Here is a 22428-nt window from a genome sequence, read left to right on the forward strand (position 1 = left end):
ATTCAAACTCGGCGTGAGTTTTTTCTCTAATTTTACCTTTGATATCGTTTCGATTACAAAGGAAACAGCAGGTTTAACGAGCAATTCGAAGGAAAACAAAATCAACGCGTGTCAGTCGTCAAGAATTGCTGCAGCAACGAACGTCCCATTGACCATTGTGACGTCGGCATAGCGGCGTTCGGATAATTAATGACGTCACAGCAACTAAATCAGTAGTTTATTGGATACCAGAATCAACATTCATTTGATAAAATACAATTTTAAAATAAACGATTTCGGGGGAATTATGCACGAGCAACCCTGAATGTGGTTGGGGGAATATTAAAAAAAAAATATATATATATATATACTGCATGTTAATATATATATATATATATATATATATATATATATATATATATAACATGCAGTATATATATATATATATATTTTTTTTTTAATATTCCCCCAACCATATATATATATATATATATATATATATATATATATATATATATATATATATATATATATATATATATATATATATATATATATATATATATATATATATATATATATATATATATATATATATATATATATATATATATAGAGGGAGGAGGGAGTGGGGAGGTGGTGTATGCAGGCGAAGCTTTGGTGGTGGGGAGAAGGGGATACAATAAATCGTTCGCTGTGATTCATTCACACAACTAGGCCAACCCCACATCCCTTGCTTGTGTGTACCGACTCCCCAAATCCAACCTTTCAGCACCCAATGTACGTACGTATTATAAAAACAAACTACTCTGAAACTTGACACATGCAGATCAATGCATGGCTTGTTTTGCGATGAAGTGGATTTGGAGATCTCGCGAGATCACGGTGAGGTCACGTCTTTTCGAAGCTGCTCCATGCGCTCACGCTTTCGAAGCTAAGTGATATTTCTCAATTGTGTTTTTGTCGAGACTGTATCTATCTTTCGGTGTATGTACCTGCAGCGTATCTTTTGGAAAATTTTCGGTGCTAATTTTTCGTTCATGTATACACAATCGTCGGTTAATGGTATCGAGTATTCTGCGGCCTACTCGTAGGCTTAGACTACCGTACCGTCTCAGACCTTGTGGTTTGTTTTTCTCTCAGCGATTCGTCGAATGCGCTGAAATTATTTTCGTTCTCTGTTTCGTACCAGTCGTTCACCCCGTACCTCCTTGTTTAATATCTGTACTCACAAAAAAAAAAAAAAAAAAAACCAAAAAAACATTTCCTTCCCAGGTCATTCGTTTATTTGTTCTTTTTCTTCGTTCGCGATCACGCGGTTCGAAATGTATCATCTCTCCCCTGAACAACTATTTTCTCTCATATATTATAACACCCTTTTCTTCTTTTCCTACAAAAGGATGCTTTCGTCTTGCTCACCAAATCTATTCATTCCAAAAAATATATATAATACTAAAGCGCGGCGTTACGCGCGCTGCTTGTGAGCAAGGAGGAAGCGGACAAGCGGTAACATATAAACGTCTTTATTGTAAGACTACACTGTAACACTGTACCGCTCCGGGCTGGGCGCCCGGTGTATATCATGAGACCACGCCTACCCCTCGGACGTGGCCACCGCCCACTTGGTGCGTGGAATGATGTCACCACGCCAGTGGGCTTTTGTGTCCGCCACACGCGCCCCCCCAGAATTCCCGCGCACCTGGAGGGCCAGTTTGCGGGGCAGACGAATGACCCGGCCGAAGCGCCCCCTGGCGATCGGCGGCGTCCGGGGTGCAGGGATGCCAGGTGGGATGCCCCTGGCTGCTCCTGGGATGGGTGCAGGACCGGGGGGCGGCGTGGCGGCGGGGCTGGGCGGTGCCGGGGGTCCGCCCGCAGGAGGGCGGCCCCGACGTGGGGGTCGGGCCACTGGCGGTGGATGGTCCACATCGAGGTGGGCCGGCTTGAGGCGGTCTACCGAAACGCGGTCAGGAGTACCGCCGATGTCCAGGGTGAAGTGCTTCGCCCCGGTCTCCAGCACGCGGAAAGGCCCGTCGTACGGGGGCCGCAGTGGTGTCCGATGGGCATCGTGGCGGACGAAGACGTACTCCGCCGTGCGAAGCTCCGGGGCGACGTGCGTCGGTGGGTGCCCGTGGCATGCCGTTGGCACCGGGGCGAACCTCTGGGCGGTCTCTTGCAGAGCGGAGCGCTGCTGTGCCGCGGACCATGGTGCCGTGGAGTCGGGGAAGAACTCGCCCGGCACCCGCAGCGGTTGCCCGAAGACCAACTCCGCCGCGGATGCGCGCAGGTCCTCCTTGGGCGCCGTCCGGAGGCCCAGCAGGACCCAGGGGAGCCTGTCGACCCAGCCGCCGTCGCGGAGGGTGGCCCGGAGCGCGGCCTTCAATGAGCGGTGAAATCGCTCACACAGGCCGTTAGCCTGGGGGTGGTAGGCCGTGGTTCGGTGCAGCCGGACCCCGAGCCCCTGCGCAACCGCCCCCCAGAGCTCCGAGGTGAACTGGGGGCCGCGGTCGGATGAGATGTCTGAGGGGGCGCCGAACCGGGCGACCCAGGTGGCGATGAAAGCCTGCGCGACATCGGCCGCCGTTGTCGACGCCAAGGGCACGGCCTCCGGCCACCGGGTGGTGCGGTCCACCATGGTGAGGACGTGGGTGAAACCCCGCGAGGGGGGCAGAGGTCCCACCAGGTCCACGTGGACGTGGTCAAACCGGCGTTCCGGCACCGTGAACGGGGCCAACGGGGCCTGGGTGTGCCGGTGCACCTTGGCGCGCTGGCACGCGAGGCATGTCCTGGCCCAGCCGCGGACGGCCTTCCGGAGGCCATGCCAGACGAACTTGTCGGCGATCAGCCTTTGGGAGGCCCTCGCGCCCGGGTGGGACAGGCCGTGGATGGCGTCAAACACCTGGCGCTGCCAGCCCGCGGGCACAATGGGGCGAGGACGCCCGAGGGAGACGTCGCACAAGAGGGCCGCGCCCGCGCCGTCGAACGGCACCTCGGTGACGCGGAGGCCCGTGACGGCGGTCCGCAAGGCCTGGACGTCGGGGTCAGCGGCCTGGTCCGCTGCCATCCGGGCATAGTCGATGCCGAGGTGGACTGCGTGGGCGATGGCCCGGGAAAGGCAATCCGCCACCGGGTTGTCCTTCCCCGCGACGTGCTGGATGTCCGTCGTGTACTCGGACACGGCCGAGAGGTGACGCTGCTGCCGGGCCGACCACGGCTCGGTGACCTTGCCCATCGCGAAGATCAGCGGCTTGTGGTCGACGAAGGCAGTGAACGCCCGGCCCTCGAGCAGATGGCGGAAGTGCCTGACCGCCAAGTGAAGTCCGAGCAACTCGCGGTCGAAGGTACTGTAACGGCGTTCGGGCGGGCGAAGCTGCCGGCTAAAGAACGCCAGCGGTTGCCAAGCTCCACGCACCCATTGCTCGTGCACCGCGCCCACCGCGTAGTCCGAGGCATCGGTGGTGAGGGCGATCGGTGCATCGGGCGCCGGGTGCGCGAGCATGGTGGCGTTAGCCAAGGCGAGCTTCGTGCCCGTGAACGCCGTGTCCATCTGCTCGGTCCAGGTAACGTCGCCTTTGCCCGGCTTACCTCGGAGAGCTTCGTGCAGGGGGCGCAGGAGCTGGGCGATACGGGGCAGGAACCGATGGTAAAAGTTCACCATGCCCAGGAACTCCTGCAGTCCTCTGATCGTGCGGGGGCGCGGAAACCCCTTCACCGCCTCCACCTTGGCCGGCAGGGGGACGGCTCCGTGCCTGGTGACACGGTGCCCCAGAAAATCGATTGTGGCGGCGCCGAACCGGCACTTTGCGGGGTTCACAATCAGGCCATGCTGGCCCAGGCGTTCGAAGAGCGTGCGGAGGTGGCGTAGGTGCTCTTCGCGGGACGCGCTGGCGACGAGGATATCGTCCAGGTAGACGTAGACAAAATCCAAGTCGCGCAGGACGCTGTCCATCAGTCGCTGGAACGCCTGAGCCGCATTCTTCAGACCGAAGGGCATGCGCAGGAACTCGAAGAGTCCGAATGGCGTGATGACCGCCGTCTTCGGGACGTCCTCCGGCCTGACGGGGACCTGATGGTAGCCGCGTATGAGGTCCACCTTCGAGAAGAAGGACCTGCCCGCCAAACGGGCGGAAAAGTCCTGAATGTGGGGGACGGGGTAGCGGTCGGGAGTCGTGGCGTCATTGAGACGGCGATAGTCCCCGCACGGTCGCCATCCCCCGCCGGGCTTCGGCACGATGTGCAGCGGCGACGCCCAAGCGCTCTCTGAGCGCCGAACGATGCCGAGTCGCTCCAGGGTAGCGAACCCCGCTTTTGCCACCGCCAGCTTCGTCGGCTCGAGGCGGCGTGCCCGGGCGTAGACCGGTGGCCCGACGGTGGGGATGTGATGGGCCACCCCGTGCTTGACGGCCCCCGCCGAGAAGGTGGGCCGCGTGAGGGCCGGGAAGCCGGCGAGGAGGCGGGTGAATGCGTCCGCTGCCGGAAGCGTACAGACCAACGTGGCCGGAACCGAATCGTTCGGCAAGCCGCTTGGCAAGCCGCTCGTTGAGCTGGGCAACGCACATGCGAGCGAGCTGAACGTCTCGGCCTGGACAAGCCGTCTGCGCTTGACGTCGACCAGGAGCCCATTAGCGCACAGGAAGTCCGCGCCAAGCAGTGCCATGGGCACGTCGGCGGTGACGAACGTCCATCGGAAAAGCTGCCCTCCAAACCGCAGAGAGAGGCAGCGTTTTCCGTACGTACGGATGGGCGTCCCGTTCGCGGCAAGCAGCGCGGGGCCCCCACCCGCGGCGTGCTTGTCTGACGTGCCGGCGGGAATGACACTCACCTGTGCTCCCGTGTCGCACAGGTAACGGCGCCCGGAGAAGGTGTCCGTTATGAACAGCAGGCTGCTCGAACGGCCGGCGCTCATCGCCACAATTGAGCGCCGGCCCGGGCGTTTCCCGACCCGTTGAAGGAGCACGGCGGATGACACCGCCGAGCTTCGTGGCCGAACTTGGCGTGGAACCAGCACCAGGTGGTGGAGCTGGAGGAGCACGGCTGGCTCCGCCAGGCCGGTGGAGTCGACGGGTTTCCCCGCGGTGGCGGTTTTCGCCGCGGCGGTGGGCGGGGCGTGGCGGCGTTCACGAGGTGCGTATCAGCATGCTGCTGAAACTCAGCGTGCTGTAGAAGATGATGCTGTGGAACAGCAGCGTCGAAGGCCGTGACGGCCACGCCAACGCTCGCCCGCGTGTCCGAAGCGGCGAAGTACTTGTCCGCCTCGGCCGCCAATGCTCGGGGTTCCGTTAGCCCGGTCCCGGCCAACGCGAGGCGAACCTGCGCTGGAAGTTGGCGACGGAAAAGCGCCCGGAATAGCGAACCGGGGGCTTCGTCGCCCAACAGTGACAGCATATGGTCCATTCGGACCGACGGGCACGTCTCACCGAGCTCGGGGAGATCCAGGAGGCGGTCGGCCCGTGCGTCGTCCGTGAGGCTGAACGTGGCTAGGAGTAACCGCTTGAGTGCCTCGTACTTGTGGCCGTCCGGTGGGTGGCGAAGGACGGACACAACTCGAGCGGCCGTGCCGGGCCCGAGGGAGGCGACGACATGGCAGTAGCGCAGGTCGTCGTTGGTGAGGCGCCGAAGCTGAAATTGGGCTTCGGCTTGAACGAACCAGACCTCGGCCTGGGCCTCCCAAAATTCGGGAAGTTTAATCGCCATTGACTTGTCGTTGGCCATTGCAATGGCGTCGTGTTCGGAAGGATCGCTACGGCAGATCCAACGTCGAGGGTCACCAGTAAAGCGCGGCGTTACGCGCGCTGCTTGTAAGCAAGGAGGAAGCGGACAAGCGGTAACATATAAACGTCTTTATTGTAAGACTACACTGTAACACTGTACCGCTCCGGGCTGGGCGCCCGGTGTATATCATGAGGCCACGCCTACCCCTCGGACGTGGCCACCGCCCACTTGGTGCGTGGAATGATGTCACCACGCCAGTGGGCTTTTGTGTCCGCCACAATACCATCTCTTACAGTTCCTCCTTTCTACATTCCATAAACTATCCAGAACTCCATCCCTCCTCCAGTGTCCTCAAACGTATTTTTGACTCGAAGGTCTCAAACTCATTTTTCAAAAAATGTTCGTTTCCCATGAATCGTACACTTTTCAAAATCCAATCTCACCCCTCCCCTCCAAATCCTCCCCATCACCCATCCCTTTCAAATCTTCCCCCCTTGCCCCTTCCCTCCCCTCCCTCCTAAACTCCCCCCACACCCCTCCCCTCCGAGACTCTCCCTCGCTCCTCCCCTCCTAGACTCCCCTCTCACCCCTCCTCCTCAAAGCATCCCTGCTTCTTCCTCCTTCCAACTTTCACCTTCATCTCCCCAAACCTCCTGCCTTGCTCTTCCCCCTCCTCAAATAACACCTCACTGTGACTCACCCAATCTCCATCAAACCTTTTGTCTGCCCCATTCTTCCCTTTCTCCAAGCTATTCTGAAATCTCTGACACACCTTCAACAGCTCTCCCTACCTCTTCCTCCTCTTCCACATCTTACCCTACCCCTCCCCCCCTCTGTTCTGGACCCGATGCTCCCCCTTCCTCTTCATTAACGGTATGGACCTCAAACATCCGGGGCCTTCGCTCAAACTTGACTGACCTCTCCATACAGGTTGCTTCTGACAAACCAGATGTGATCTGCTTAACAGAAACTTTCCGCCATGATGTCTCTGATGCCTTGGTATCTCTCCCAGGTTACTCCTTCCTCCGGTATGATAGACCTGAGCCTCGTCCTGGAGGTGGGGTTGCTATCTTTATAAAAAAACTCTCTTCCTCACTCGCCCTCCACTGCCCTCTCTCCACCTCACCCCCAGGAATACCTTTGGCTACGGCTTCCCCTTCGCTCCCACCTTTTGTTCATATGTGTGTTGTACCGTCCACCAATCAGCAATGACTCCATCTACATCTCACTGTCTGATAATATGGACCAACTTCTATCTACCCATCCCAACTCTCTCTTCCTCATATGTGGTGATTTCAATTGTCACCATGCCAGTTGGCTGGGTGTGGGTACCTCTCTCACCAGCCATGGCTCTTCAGCAAAGAACTTCTGCGACTCACTGGGACTGACACAATCTGTCAATTTCCCGACCCGGATCTCAGTCAACGGAGCATCTTCTCTTCTGGATTTGGTTATGACAAACTTCCCTGAAAATGTCTGCTGCTCTTCTTCTGCTCCAATCGGCTCATCTGATCATGTGCTTGTCAAAGTGGACATCTCTCTGACCATTCTCAGAGAGCCTCCTCAGCGTCGACGAGTCTGGCATTTCACTCAGGCCAACTGGCACGGTCTTCAAGCAGCCATCAATCATCTGGACTGGTCTCCCATCTCTACCGCCTCTGACATCAACTCATCCTGGGAATTCTTTCAAAGTAAATTGCTCTCTCTCATGCACAGATTTATACCATCTCGTCTTCAGTTGTCATACCCTTCCTCCCGTCCATGGTACACGGAATCTTGTGGTGAGGCTGTTGCCCTGAAACAACTTGCTTTCGTCTCCTGGAAAGCAAATCCAACGGAAGGAAATCTCATTTCCTTTCACAAAGCCCGAAACAAGTGTGTGTCCACCCTCAGGAGAGCCAGGAAACAATATCTCACCATTCTCAAGACCGAACTCTCTTATCTGTCTCCCTCCTCCAAATCCTGGTGGCGTCTGGTCAAATCTGTTTCTCGTGTTTGTTCCCCCTCCATCCCCTCCCTCACCTCAAACGGCTTAACGGCTGACTCCGCACGTGAAAAAGCTGAATGCCTCAACTCTGTGTTTGCCTCTAAATCTTGTGTCCCAAACCCATTCCTCTCTGTACCCACCGTACCCAGTCGTACCCAGCCGCTCCTGGACTCTGTGTCCTTTCCTACTGACAAGGTGGAAAAGTTTCTGTCAACCCTCGACTCTGATTCTGCAACTGGTCCTGACGGCATCAGCCCACGGGTCCTAAAATCATGTTCTTCTGCTCTTTCACTCCCTCTTTCTGTTCTCTTCACCCTCTCTTTTGCTTAAGGTCATCTGCCATCTGCTTGGAAATCAGCCCCCCCCCCCCTTCCCATGCCTCCTCCCCCCAAGCCCTCTCCCTTCCACACATCTCCCTGCTCTCAAATGTTGTGTTTGTGTGCTTCACCTTCTCTCCCCTTCTTGTTTTCCGCTCCCGCTTTTTATATATTTTGTTTGTCTGGTTGATTTGTTTGTGAAGTAAATGTTAGCTCTTTCACGAGCCTCGATTCAGTATACAAAAAAAAAAAAAAAAAAAAAAATAACATCACCGCTTTGCACAAAAAAGGTGCAAAAACAGATCCCAGCAACTACAGACCAATCAGCCTTCTCCCAATTATCAGCAAAGTCATGGAATCCATCATTGCTTCAGATATTAAATCTTTCCTCTTCTCCAATGGCTTGATCTCTGATCATCAATTTGGTTTCAGACCTGGTCACTCTACTCTGGACATGCTGCTTCTGCTTTCTCAAAAATAGATGGAGGTCCTCAATGCCAAACAGGAAATTAGAGCTGTCTCCCTTGACATTTCACGTGCCTTCGATACGGTCTGGCACCCTGCTCTGCTCTCCAAACTCTCCTCCTTTGGTATCCATGGAAATCTCCACGCATGGCTGGCGGACTTCCTCTCTGGTCGTAGTCAACGTGTGGCCCTGAATGGGTTTCTCTCATCTCCTCATCCTGTTCAGGCTGGAGTTCCCCAAGGTAGTGTTCTGGGCCCTGTGCTTTTTCTGGTCTTCATCAATGATCTCTCTGACTCTCTTGAAAATCCTCTCTATCTCTTTGCTGACGACTCTACTCTCTGTCGCTCCATTCCTCATCCCTCAGATCGGCAGTCTGCAGCCTCCTCACTCTCTGTAGACCTGGACAAAATCACAGACTGGTCAAACAAGTGGAACATGTCTTTCAATCCTGACAAATCTCACACTCTTACAATGTCTCTCCAAAAGGACCGACTGGACAACCCTCCCATCTACTTTCTCAACAATCCTCTCCAAGAAGTTGTGTCGCTCAAGCTTTTGGGTCTCACTATCTGCCATGATCTTTCTTGGGAAAACCACATTTCCAAGCTGGCCTCCAAAGCCAGTCGCCGACTGGGCATCCTCCGTCGTGCGAAGTCCTTCCTTGGCACACCTGAGCTCCTCACCACATACAAGGCTTTCATCCGCAGCTCAATGGAATACTGTTCCCCCCTCTGGGCTGGTGCTCCTGCCTCACACCTTGCTCGGCTTCACGCTGTTGAGGCCAAAGCTTTCAGAATCATTGGAATCTCCTGCGATGTAGTCAACGCAGAGGGCCTTTCACTCACTCACCGCAGGCAGGTTGGTGGTCTTTCTGTCTTCTACCGACTCCTCTCCGGCCTTGCTCCCCCAGCTCTCTCTGTGCTCTGTCCCCCCAATATTCCTTCAGGTCGCACAAGATCTGCCTGCAACCCTCTTATGGTTAAACTGCCAAAGTCTAGGCTCTCTGCTCACCTTCACTCTTTCATTCCCCTTTTCTCCCGCCTCTGGAACAAACTCCCCCACTCCCTTCAATCCCACTCCTCCCTCCAGGTCTTTAAAACAGCTGTTCACCACCATCTCTTATCTTCCCCCATCGAAAACCTTGATCATTTCTACCCCCGGTAATTCACCCCAGAGTCCTTGCAGTGTTCATATGTTTTAATCCTCTCCCACCTCCCCCCAAGTCCTCCCGATGTCCCTGCTCTCAAATGTTGTGTTTGTGTCCTTCCCCTTCTTCCCCCTCTCTTTTGTGTCCTCCCCCCTCTCTCCCCATCTTGTCTGCCACTCCCCTTGTTTTTTGTGTTTTGTGTGTCGGTTTGTCTTTTTGTGTGATTAATGTTTGCTCTTTCACGAGCCTCGATCTTGTATACAAAAAAAAAAAAAAAAAAAAAAGTGCTTGGATTTCATCAGAGATGGGCAGGCGTCAAGTACCTGGATTTCATCAAAGATGGGCAGATGGAATGTACCTGGATTTCAAAGATGGGAGGTTTTTTTTAATGAATTCGGGGAAAATGTCAGCGGCCCCTGGAGCTTGGCCTTTTTTGGCTGCGGACAGTGCGGCGTCCATCTTTCTTTGTGCGTGGGGCTGATATGTGATGACTCAATGGGCTTTTAGACAGGTCCAGATTTCAATATTTGTGCTTCAAATAAAGTGTTGTGGGCATTTCGTGTGAAAAGTCGGCAAACAAGTTTTTTAGGATAATTTGAGGGTGTTGAATGAAAAAAATTGTTTGCCAGGCTGAATTTTGGGGTTTTGACCCTCAAATTCCCCAAAAACAAAATGGCCGCCATTTTAACCATATTTTGCACTGTAGCTCGGCTTTTATATACTAGCTAGGGAGATACCCGTGCTATGCACGGGTGGGAGGCCAGAAGCAAACAGACAATGCAGGCACGGCGAATGCTAAAGAATGAAACCAATAAATTCCACATTCCTGTAGCACCTCCAGTCACACGTCAGACATGGACAGCAAGTTCGTGAAGGACTTCCATGAAAAACGTACCCGTTCACAAACAAACGGGTACGTTCACGTATAGAAACATCGATCGTGGGACCGTGGCGAATCTACATATGGCGAACCGTGAAGTTCACGTTCAGAAAGTAGAAACCATCACGGCATGTCGTCATTAGAGATCAGTGGTCGTCATTCACTTGAACTCGATATCTCTTTTTTCATTCCAAACAACATAACTCCAATTAATCACAAAATAAACTTTTAACAACATTGTTAATGTGTCCTTCATTGTAAAAACTACCAAAACAACAGTTAAAAGGATTTTGAGCCGATAGCTGTTACGGCCTTGGCAAGATCGAATGAGACAGCGATCTGTTAGCGTATTCACCACCCAAATAGCCATGTGGAATTCTCTCATTTAGAGATTAAATGTCGTTTGAACTTTGGCCGAGGTCATTATTTACTTTTAATGATGTTTAAATAAGAATGATGTTTCATGATGTTTATATTGGTTTTGGGTCGTCTTTTCCACATATCTCATGGGATTGTAAGTTGGAGTGATGGCGGGGAGCGAGGAGGTTGGAATTCTCTCAAGCAGGGATTCAACCCGTGTCCTTATAAAAGGTCTTTGTTCGAGGTCACCGAGTTCGATCGGTGCAGCTGTGCAGCGATCGGTGCAGCTGTTTGTGCGGCACCCGGGAAAACAACATCGTCACAATGAAAACATCGTCACAATGAACGTTATGCGAACGCAAACGTTATGCGGGAGTCCAAACCTGAGAATGCTGAAGACCAAAGCTGAAATTGGGAAAACTAAAGAGCCTATTTTACTCCTGGAGATCCCAGGATTACCCACCCAAAATATCGTTGCGATCGGTTCAACAGTTTTTACGGTACCTTCGAATGGACAGACAGACAGACAGATGGACGGACATTTGGTGAATTATAGTAAGATCACAGCAGGTTAAAAATTGTGACAATACCCATGTTTGTGATACTGAGGAATTCCAGATATGCTGTTACCGAAGTTACGACGAGTTTGGTTTGCGTGCCATCTTGAATTCCAAGATGGCCGCCATAATTTAGCCCAATACAGTAATAAATGAGCCCAGCCTGCAGGAATAAGCAATAGAGGAAGTTGAAAAGTGCATGGTTATACACAGGTTTGTGATACCAAGGATTCCAATATGTTGCGTAAATCTAAGTTGCAACCAGTTTGGCTTGCTCGCCATTTTGAATTCCAATATTGCCGTCATTTCTCAGTTTCTTCGTATTGCATGTAATTTTTTTTAATTTTTTTTAAATCAGGCCAAAGAGACAGATTAATCAAACATCTATACCGTAAATACATAACAGACATGCATGAATACACAACCAAACACATCCACACACCATCCACACCACCAGCCTCCCCCCCACCCCCTCCCACACAGATCCCTCACACACACACACACACACACACACACACAAGTATACAAACATAAACACAAGTGTAAAATATTACTTAATTCATGCTTAAGTTAATATTGATTATAATAGTTTTAAAATTGACATTACTAATTACGTGTTTGATAATTTTTGATTTTTTTATAATATGAATAAAGGCAGAGGTCATGCTGAAATCAATGGCTTGAATATGTTTTTCCATCTGAATTGTGATGCTTGATAAATAAAGAAGTTTATTTTAATTATGATGTTGTTACTTTGTAAATAACATACAAGATGAAATATGAAATTCCAAAAGTATTAAAAGAGAATTATAATTAGAGCAGTCTAACTTAATGTTAATCAATATTTAACCACAAACTATTTGGGCAGAGGTCGAGTTGACTCCAACAGCATGGGCAGAAGGCGGTGAATTCCCCAACGGTCAGGAAAGAGACGGAGAGGAGTGGCGACCCCCACTCCCCTGGTCTCTACCACACACTTATCCGTGTGTACCAGCCATAGAAAGGCAATGCCATCATTGCCCGAGGAGGCTCGACGTCATCATCAGGTATGCAACTCTGGTATTAATTATTTTCTCCATATTCCCATATCAAAGGTTTAGTGAAGATTTGATGGCAAAAGCTCAAATGGTAAAAACGGTATCGCCTGGACAGACAAACACACTACATCATTGGCTACCATTATCATTATCAAGGGTTGTATTTGTCGAATTATAACATCATAATGAAGGCAGAGATGACATCATCATCATCAACATATCTTATTCCCCATGGGGAGTGCTTAACAATAAGCCATGTTTCAATTATTTCCATTGAGCGGTTTCGGAGATATAGAGATGCAACGTTTTGCCAAGATGGCGTTCGTACCACGTGACCTATGACGTCGTACTTATGAATAAAAAATATATACAGGTGGAGGCACTCATATAGTGGAATTTTCATGTCAATCGGACCAACGGTTGCTGAGAAAATGAATTTTAAAAATGCAGACACGCACGTACACACCCGATCGCTTGTCCCTGCTTTTCGCTTTCCGAGCGCAGTGTAAAAAACCCACAGTGTGTAAATACGTCAATCAGCAACAAAGAAGCCACCAGACTTACCTGTCACAGCTGTTGCAACCCCTTCAACACTGCTCATTTCCATACATTTCTCTCCACTTGCGAGGCAAATTCGAGTCTTGCTCTGCTCCTCCTCCTGAGATCCCTCGTCATTCAGACAGGCAGGCAGCAGGCTCTTCCGTCTCTTCATACCTTGAGAGAAATCACAAACTTGTCAAAAACTTTGAATATGTCTTTTTAATCCTGACAAATCCTACACTCTGTCTCCCTCTCTCTGAAAGGACCACCTGGCAAACCCTCCCATCTACTTTCTTATCAATCCCCTTGAGGAAGTTCAGTCCCTCAAGCATTTGGGTCTCACTATCTGCCATGATCTTTCCTGGGATAACCACATTTCCAAGCTGTCCTCCAAAGCCAGCCTCCGACTGGGCATCCTCCGTCGTACAAAGTCCTTCTTTGGCACACCTGAACTCTTATCCACCTTCAAGGCCTTCATCTGCAGCTTGATGGAATACTGCTCTCCCCTCTGGGCTGAATCACCTGACTCACATCTTGTTCAGCTTGAGCCGTGGAAACCAAGGGCTTCAAGATCATTGGAATCTCCTGCGATTAAACTGAGTCTATGGGGCTATCACTCACCATCGCAGACAGGTCGGTGGTCTCTCTGTCTTCTACCACCACCTTTCTGGTCTTGTACCCTCTACTCTTTCCCAGCTTTCCTCGTCGGTGTTTGCCCCTCTCTGTCTCCTGTTCCTTTTATCCCATAATGTCCTGATTCGTCTAGTGTACCCGCACTTACACGAGCCTCGACTAGTAATGTACAGGAAGTTTTTTTTCATTAATCCTTCTACGTTATTTACCTTTTCAGAGATTATCACAAAGTGATACAAAGCTTCCCAAAAACATGTTCACCTCATTTTATGAAGCACAAGCCGCCAATAGACAAGACTTGAACCGCGGAAGAGCACTCAAACAATAACATCCAAACAAGTACACGCAAACAAGTACACGCGAACAAGTACACGCAAACAAGTACACGCAAACAAGTACACGCAAACAATAACATCCAAAGAAGTACACGCAAACAAGTACACGCAAACAAGTACACGCAAACAATAACATCCAAACAAGTACACGCAAACAAGTACACGCAAACAAGTACACGCAAACAAGTACACGCAAACAATATCATCCAAACAAGTACACGCAAACAAGTACACGCGAACAAGTACACGCGAACAAGTACACGCAAACAAGTACACGCAAACAAGTACACGCAAACAAGTACACGCAAACAATAACATCCAAACAAGTACACGCAAACAAGTACACGCAAACAAGTACACGCAAACAAGTACACGCAAACAATAACATCCAAACAAGTACACGCAAACAAGTACACGCAAACAACTACACTCAAACAAGAACATCCAAACAAGTACACCCAAACAATTACACCCAAACAAGTACACGCAAACAAGTGCAGTAAAACTTCCTTCAACGCGGGGGATGCGTTCTGGGATAACCTCGCGTTGGAGGAATCATTAGGCATATGGGGAAATTGGGGATATGTTCCAGGCTCCCAAAAAACTGACCCTAAAACAGTCTTCCTTGCTTTTTTTACATGTTTATTTGTATGGAATGGTGCGGCATTATTAAATATACATTAAAATAAGTGTTCGTATCATAATAGTACTGTATTATTGCAAAATAAGTCACCTTGTTGTGAGGTGGTTGTTGGAGGTTTGGGTGATGATTTGCTGGTGGAAGGGGTTAAAGTGCTGTTGGTGGCTGTTGAAGTAGGCCTAAATAATTGTGTTATGAGCACTTGCTTCTCTCTGTGAAGTTCTGTGTAGTGTGTATGTATTTAAAGCTGAATCTATGGCCCACTTGAACTTCAAGCTGCTTTGCACAAAAGGATCCATCCTCACAGCAATTCATTGGGCAGTTGTTGTTGCCTTGAAGAGCTCCTCCAGCAGTTTGGTGGTTCAGTCTGCCTTTTCTGGATCTTCATCATATTCTTCATTGTCTTCTTCATGAGATGTCTGGGTCTCAAGTTCTTCAAGTTCTTCAGTGGACAGTTCTTCTCCATGGGACTTTAACAGTTCTTCTACTTCTTCTTCTTCCACGTCATCAAATCCTTCCCCTCCAATATGTTTCGCAAGATCAATGATCCTCTTCACTTCTTTTTTCCGACTTGGGAAACCTCTAAAATCATGGGTAATCCCAGGCCATAGCTTTTTCCAGCAACAGCTGAGGGTCTCACTTCGATCCAGACACTCAATCTTTTCTCCATTTTTTCAACAAGGGCGTCTCTCCTGCTGACGTATGATGTTGCGATGGAGGCTCCTGCACGAACGCTGGGACGGATTTCATCTTCGGCCTTCCGTACCGTCCCAATGGTCGATTCATTCACGCCATATTGCCTGGCCAAAGATGAAGCAGAAACTGATTACAAGTTATTCAGGATATCAAGTTTGACCTCCATGGTCATTGTTTTCCTCCTCTTCTTGTCTGGTTGGTTCAAATTGGGTCTTTTGGGAGCCATAATGATCGACGTTAGCTTACTTGATGGCGGCAGGTTCGGAGATGGCGGCAGCTGGCAATTCGTGCCGCGCGTATATTTAAATGAAATAGTAATTAATCAAGGTAATGAAGAATAGGGAAAAATAATAAAATCTTTGGGGAAACGCCGGGCGTTGTTGTCGCAATTAATCCGGAATATAAAATCGAACTGCGATCGCCGATGACGGCAGGTGGCGACTCGTGTCATCGTATGTATAAATTAAATATTAATTAACCCCTGTCCACACAAGGGGGGTCTTTTTAGCCTTGTATTTAGCCTAAGAACGCCTGCCTTGTGTGTACAAGGGTTAAGTAAAGTACAGTAACAAGGAATAAGATTAATATATATCTTTGGGAAAACACCAGCCATGATCGCGTAAATGCGAAACACACCCTCGTGTTGGGGAGGTTTTGACGCATTTCTTTGAGCGCGTAAATTGGAAAACCGCGTTCGAAGAAGCCGCGTTGGAGAAAGTTTTACTGTGCACCCAAACAATTACACTCAAACAAGAACACCCAAACAAGTACACCCAAACAAACTGGCTCAAAGATCAACACTCACTTGCTTTGAAGATTCCAACTCGTCGTGACTTTTTCTTTAATTATAACCTTAGTATCGTTTCGATAATACAAATGAAACAGCAGGTTTAACGAGCAATTCGAAGGAAACCAAAATCAACGCGTGTCACTCGTCAAGAATTGCTGCAGCAACGAACGTCCCATTGACCATTGTGACGTCGACGTAGGGGCGTTCGGATAATTAATGACGTCAGTCACTAAATCGGTAGTTTATTGGATACCAGAATCAACATTCATTTGATAAAATACAATTTTAAAATAAATGATTTAGGGGGCATGATGCACGAGCAACCCTGAATGTGGTTGGGGGAATATTAAAAAAAAATTAATATATATATACTGTATGTATGTATGTATATACAGTGGGGAGAACAAGTATTTGATACACTGCCGATTTTGCAGGTTTTCCCACTTACAAAGCACGTAGAGGTCTGTAATTTTTATCATAGGTACACGTCAACTGTGAAAGACGGAATCTAAAACAAAAATCCTGAAAATCACATTGTATGATTTTTAAGTAATTAATTTGCATTTTATTGCATGAAATAAGTATTTGATACATCAGAAAAACAGAACTTAATATTTGGTACAGAAACCTTTGTTTGCAATTACAGAGATCAGACGTTTCCTGTAGTTCTTAACCAGGTTTGCACACACTGCAGCAGGGATTTTGGCCCACTCCTCCATACAGATCTTCACCAGATCCTTCAGGTTTCGGGGCTGTCGCTGCGCAACACAGACTTTCAGCTCCCTCCAAAGATTTTCTATTGGGTTCAGGTCTGGAGACTGGCTAGGCCACTCCAGGACCTTGAGATGCTTCTTACGGAGCCACTCCTTAGATGCCCTGGCTGTGTGTTTCGGGTCGTTGTCATGCTGGAAGACCCAGCCACGCCCCATCTTCAATGCTCTTATTGAGGGAAGGAGATTGTTGGCCAAGATCTCGCGATACATGGCCCCATCCATCCTCCCCTCAATACGGTGCAGTCGTCCTGTCCCCTTTGCAGAAAAGCATCCCCAAAGAATGATGTTTCCACCTCCATGCTTCACGGTTGGGATGGTGTTCTTGGGGTTGTACTCATCCTTCTTCTTCCTCCAAACACGGCGAGTGGAGTTTAAACCAAAAAGCTCTATTTTGGTCTCATCAGACCACATGACCTTCTCCCATTCCTCCTCTGGATCATCCGGATGGTCATTGGCAAACTTCAGACGGGCCTGGACATGCGCTGGCTTGAGCAGAGGGACCTTGCGTGCGCTGCAGGATTTTAATCCATGACGGCGTAGTGTGTTACTTATGGTTTTCTTTGATACTGTGGTCCCAGCTCTCTTCAGGTCATTGACCAGGTCCTGCCGTGTAGTTCTGGGCTGATCCCTCACCTTTCTCATGATCATTGAGGCTCCACGAGGTGAGATCTTGCATGGAGCCCAGACCGAGGGAGATTGACTGTCATCTTGAACTTCTTCCATTTTCTAATAATTGCGCCAACAGTTGTTGCCTTCTCACCAAGCTGCTTGCCTATTGTCCTGTAGCCCATCCCAGCCTTGTGCAAGTCTACAAATTTGTCCCTGATGTCCTTAGACAGCTCTCTGGTCTTGCCCATTGTGGAGAGGTTGGAGTCTGATTGATTGAGTGTGGACAGGTCTGGAGATGGCTTTGCGGTCGGTCTTTGCGGTCTTTGTGGTCGGAGACGGTCTGGAGACGTCTTTTATGCAGATAACGAGTTCAAACAGGTGCAGTTAATACAGGTAATGAGTGGAGAATGGGAGGGCTTCTTAAAGAAAAAACTAACAGGTCTGTGAGAGCCGGAATTCTTACTGGTTGGTAGGTGATCAAATACTTATTTCATGCAATAAAATGCAAATTAATTACTTAAAAATCATACAATGTGATTTTCAGGATTTTTGTTTTAGATTCCATCTTTCACAGTTGAAGTGTACCTATGATAAAAATTACAGACCTTTACGTGCTTTGTAAGTGGGAAAACCTGCAAAATCGGCAGTGTATCAAATACTTGTTCTCCCCACTGTATATACTAGGGCATGCCCGTACTATATATATATCTAAAATTATATCCCCCCCCTATTTACATGAAATGGTTTGGTCCAAAGCGAACGGCTTGCGAGTGGTGACAATCCCCCCCCTCTATTTACATGCAATGGTTCGGTCCAAAGCGAACGGCTTCCGGAGTTTGGTAAAGAAATCGCCATCGCGTACACAAACGCGCAGGAAAGCGAATGAATCGCAAATTCGTTTTTATTAGTTGTAAAACATAATGCCCAATTATTCAATTAGCGCCAACGTATTTTGGCTGTTTGCAATTTAATCGCAAGGCAAAGTAGAAAGAGAAGAGGGAAAAAAAGAAAAGCCTTGCCTTGCTGCAAACAGCTGCTGCAAACAACAACAACAGGGAAGGCTGCACTGTCCGGAAGTTGGCATATCGCAGTTACGATTATTTTAGTGTTAATGGCCAATTATTCAATTAGCGCCAACGTATTTTGGCTGTTTGCAATTTAATCGCAAGGAAAAGTAGAAAGAGAAGAGGGAAAAAAAGAAAAGCCTTGCATTAACGCATTAACGCTTGCATTGCATTAACGGTTCGGCACACGTGATAGCTCGCTGCTCTCTGATTGGTTGAAGCGTTTTTTGGACATAGCTCGGTAGGTACTTGTCCGATTAATTTCAAACCTTGAAAAGGCACATCCTCGGGTCCCCAGCAATATACCTGGCAAGTTTCAAGTATATCGGACCCGTGGTTGTCGAGAAACAGCGGTCACAGACACACAGACAGACACACAGAGATTACTGGCATTATAGATAGATATATATATATATATATATATATATATATATATATATATATATATATATATATATATATATATATATATATATATATACTATATATATACTATATATATATATATATATATATATATATATATATATATATATATATATATATATATATATATATGTATATACTATATATATACTATATATATATATATGTATATACTATATATATACTATATATATATATATATATATATATATATATATATATTTATATATATATATATATATATATATATATATATACTGTATATATATATATATATATATATATATATATATATACTGTATATATATATATATATATATATATATATATATATACTGTATATATATATATATATATATATATATATATATATATATACTGTATATATATATATATATATATATATATATATATATATATATATATATATATATATATACATATATATATATATATATATATATATATATATATATATATATATATATGGAGGAGGGAGTGGGGAGGGGGTGGGGTGGGGAGGTGGTGTATGCAGGCGAAGCTTTGGTGGTGGGGAGAGGGGGATACAATAAATCGTTCGCTGTGATTCATTCACACAACTAGGCCAACCCCACATCCCTTGCTTGTGTGTACCGACTACCCAAATCCAACCTTTCAGCACCCAATGTGCGTACGTATTATAAAAACAAACTACTCCGAAACTTGACACATGCAGATCAATGCATGGCTTGTTTTGCGATGAAGTGCTTGGATTTCATCAGAGATGGGCAGACGTCAAGTACCTGGATTTCATCAAAGATGGGCAGACGTCAAGCACCTGGATTTCATCAAAGATGGGCAGATGGAATGTACCTGGATTTCAAAGATGGTAGGTTTTTTTTAATGAATTCGGGGAAAATGTCATCAGCCCCTGGAGCTTGGCCTTTTTTGGCTGCGGACAGTGCGGTGTCCATCTTTCTTTGTACGTGGGGCCGATATGTGACGACTCAATGGGCTTTTAGACAGGTCCAGATTTCAATATTTGTGCTTCAAATAAAGTGTTGTGGGCATTTCATGTGAAAAGTCGGCAAACAAGTTTTTTAGGATAATTTGAGGGTGTTGAATTTTAAAAAATTGTTTGCCAGGCTGAATTTTGGGGTTTTGACCCTCAAATTCCAAAAAAACAAAACGGCTGCCATTTTAACCATATTTTGCGCTGGAACTCGGCTTTTATGTACGAGGGAGATACCCGTGCTATGCACGGGTGGGAGGCCAGAAGCAAACAGACAATGCAGATACGGCGAATGCTAAAGCATGAAACCAATAAATTCCACATTCCTGTAGCATCTCCACTCGCACGTCAGACATGGACAGCAAGTTCGTGAAGGACTTCCATGAAAAACGTACCCGTTCGCAAACAAACGGGTACGTTCACGTATAGAAACATCGATCGTGGGACCTTGGCGAATCTACATATGGCGAACCGTGAAGTTCACGTTCAGAAAGTAGAAACCATCACGGCATGTCGTCATAAGAGATCAGTGGTCGTCATTCACTTGAACTCGATATCTCTTTTTTCATTCCAAACAACATAACTCCAATTAATCACAAAATAAACTTTTGACAACATTGTTAATGTTTCCTTCATTGTAAAAACTACCAAATCAACAGTTAAAAGGATTTTGAGCCGATAGCTGTTACGGCCTTGGCAAGATCGATTGAGACAGCGATCTGTTAGCGTATTCACCACCCAAATAGCTATGTGGAATTCTCTCATTTAAAGATTAAATGTCGTTTGAACTTTGGCCGAGGTCATTATTTACTTTTAATGATGTTTATATACGAATGATGTTTCATGATGTTTATATTGGTTTTGGGTCGTCTTTTCCACATATCTCATGGGATTGTAAGATGGAGAGACGGCCGTGATGGCGGGGAGCGAGGGGGTTGGAATTCTCTCAAGCAGGGATTCAACCCGTGTCCTTATAAAAGGTCTTTGTCCGAGGTCACCGAGTTCGATCGGTGCAGCTGTGCAGCGATCGGTGCAGCCGTTTGTGGTGCACCCGGGAAAACAACATCGTCACAATGAAAACATCGCCACAATGAACGTTATGCGAGCGCAAACGTTATGCGGGAGTCCAAACCTGAGAATGCTGGAGACCAAAGCTGAAATTGGGAAAACTAAATAGCCTATTTTACTCCTGGAGATCCCAGGATTACCCTCCCAAAATATCGTTGCGATTGGTTAAGCAGTTTTTACGGTACCTTCGAACGGACAGACAGACGGACGGACATTTGGTGAATTATAGTAAGATCACAGGAGGTTAAAAATTGTGACAATACCCATGTTTGTGATACTGAGGATTCCAGATATACTGTTACCTAAGTTACGACGAGTTTGGTTTGCACGCCATCTTGAATTCCAAGATGGCCACCATAATTTGGCCCAATACAGTAATAAATGAGCCCAGCCTATAGGAATAAGCAATAGAGGAAGTTGAAAAGTGCATGGTTATACAGATGTTTATGATACCAAGGATTCCAATATGTTGCGTAAATCTAAGTTGTAACCAGTTTGGAGTGCTCGCCATTTTGAATTCCAAGATGGCCGTCATTTCTCGGCTTCTTCGTATTGAATGTAATCAGGCCAAAGAGACAGATTCTCAAACATCTATACCGTAAATACATAACAGACATGCATGAATACACAACCAAACACATCCACACACCATCCACATCACCAGCCCTCCCCCCCCCCCCCCCCCCTCCCACACAGATCCCTCACACACACACACACACACAAGCATACAAACACAAACACAATGTAAAATATTACTTAATTTATGCTTAAGTTAATATTGAATATAATAGTTTAATAATTGACATTACTATTTACGTGTTTGATAATTTTTGATTTTTTATTATATAAATAAACACAGTGGTCATGCTGAAATCAATGGCTTGAATATGTTTTTCCATCTGAATTTTGATGCTTGATAAACGAGCATTCTGAGTATTGCGCTGCAATACATGTCCCCTACCGGCAGTCTGTCGTCCGGAAAACTGTTGGGGAAATTACCAAGGGTTATTTACCCACAGGTTCTGAATCGTTCCCAATCGCTAATTACCCCAGGACGGGCTCACCTGTGATTCACACTCGGGACTTCGATTTGCACACCTTGCAGACAGGTCAGCAGAAGCACGAGAAAATAAGTTGTTGATAAAGAACCTTTCGAGTCGCTAAATATCAGTAATTTATTATATTTTCCGGTTCACGATCAATGATCGATGTGTATATATATGTTGCTCGGCTTGGCTCCGCCCCTCCCGAAAGCACGCGCTGTGTCGCGCTGTTGACGTTCGCGAGACAAGGCTGAGGGCATGCGGTGCGGCTTGAGGAGAACTCTGGAATAAACAAGAGATATCCATTTTTAAAATATTTTCGTTTAACTAACGATATCTGCCAAACCACGTGACCTATCGCAAATTCCAAAAGGACATTTT

At 47.4% G+C, this 22428-nt stretch overlaps 1 protein-coding gene across 1 annotated transcript in view; it reads right to left on the reverse strand.

Annotated features, from left to right (window-relative positions):
- The window catches only part of LOC137428666 (uncharacterized), a 136670-nt gene that overhangs the window by 112514 nt on the left and 1728 nt on the right, over window positions 1–22428 (reverse strand). Inside the window, exon 2 of the mRNA XM_078777272.1 lies at window positions 13004–13153. Within this exon, the coding sequence (XP_078633398.1) occupies window positions 13004–13153 (150 nt within the window). The remainder of the gene's footprint in view (window positions 1–13003; window positions 13154–22428) is intronic.

The sequence above is a fragment of the Myxine glutinosa genome, chromosome 5 (genome assembly GCF_964187855.1).
Source record: "Myxine glutinosa chromosome 5, kmMyxGlut1.1, whole genome shotgun sequence".
Taxonomy (NCBI): Eukaryota; Metazoa; Chordata; class Myxini; order Myxiniformes; family Myxinidae; genus Myxine; species Myxine glutinosa.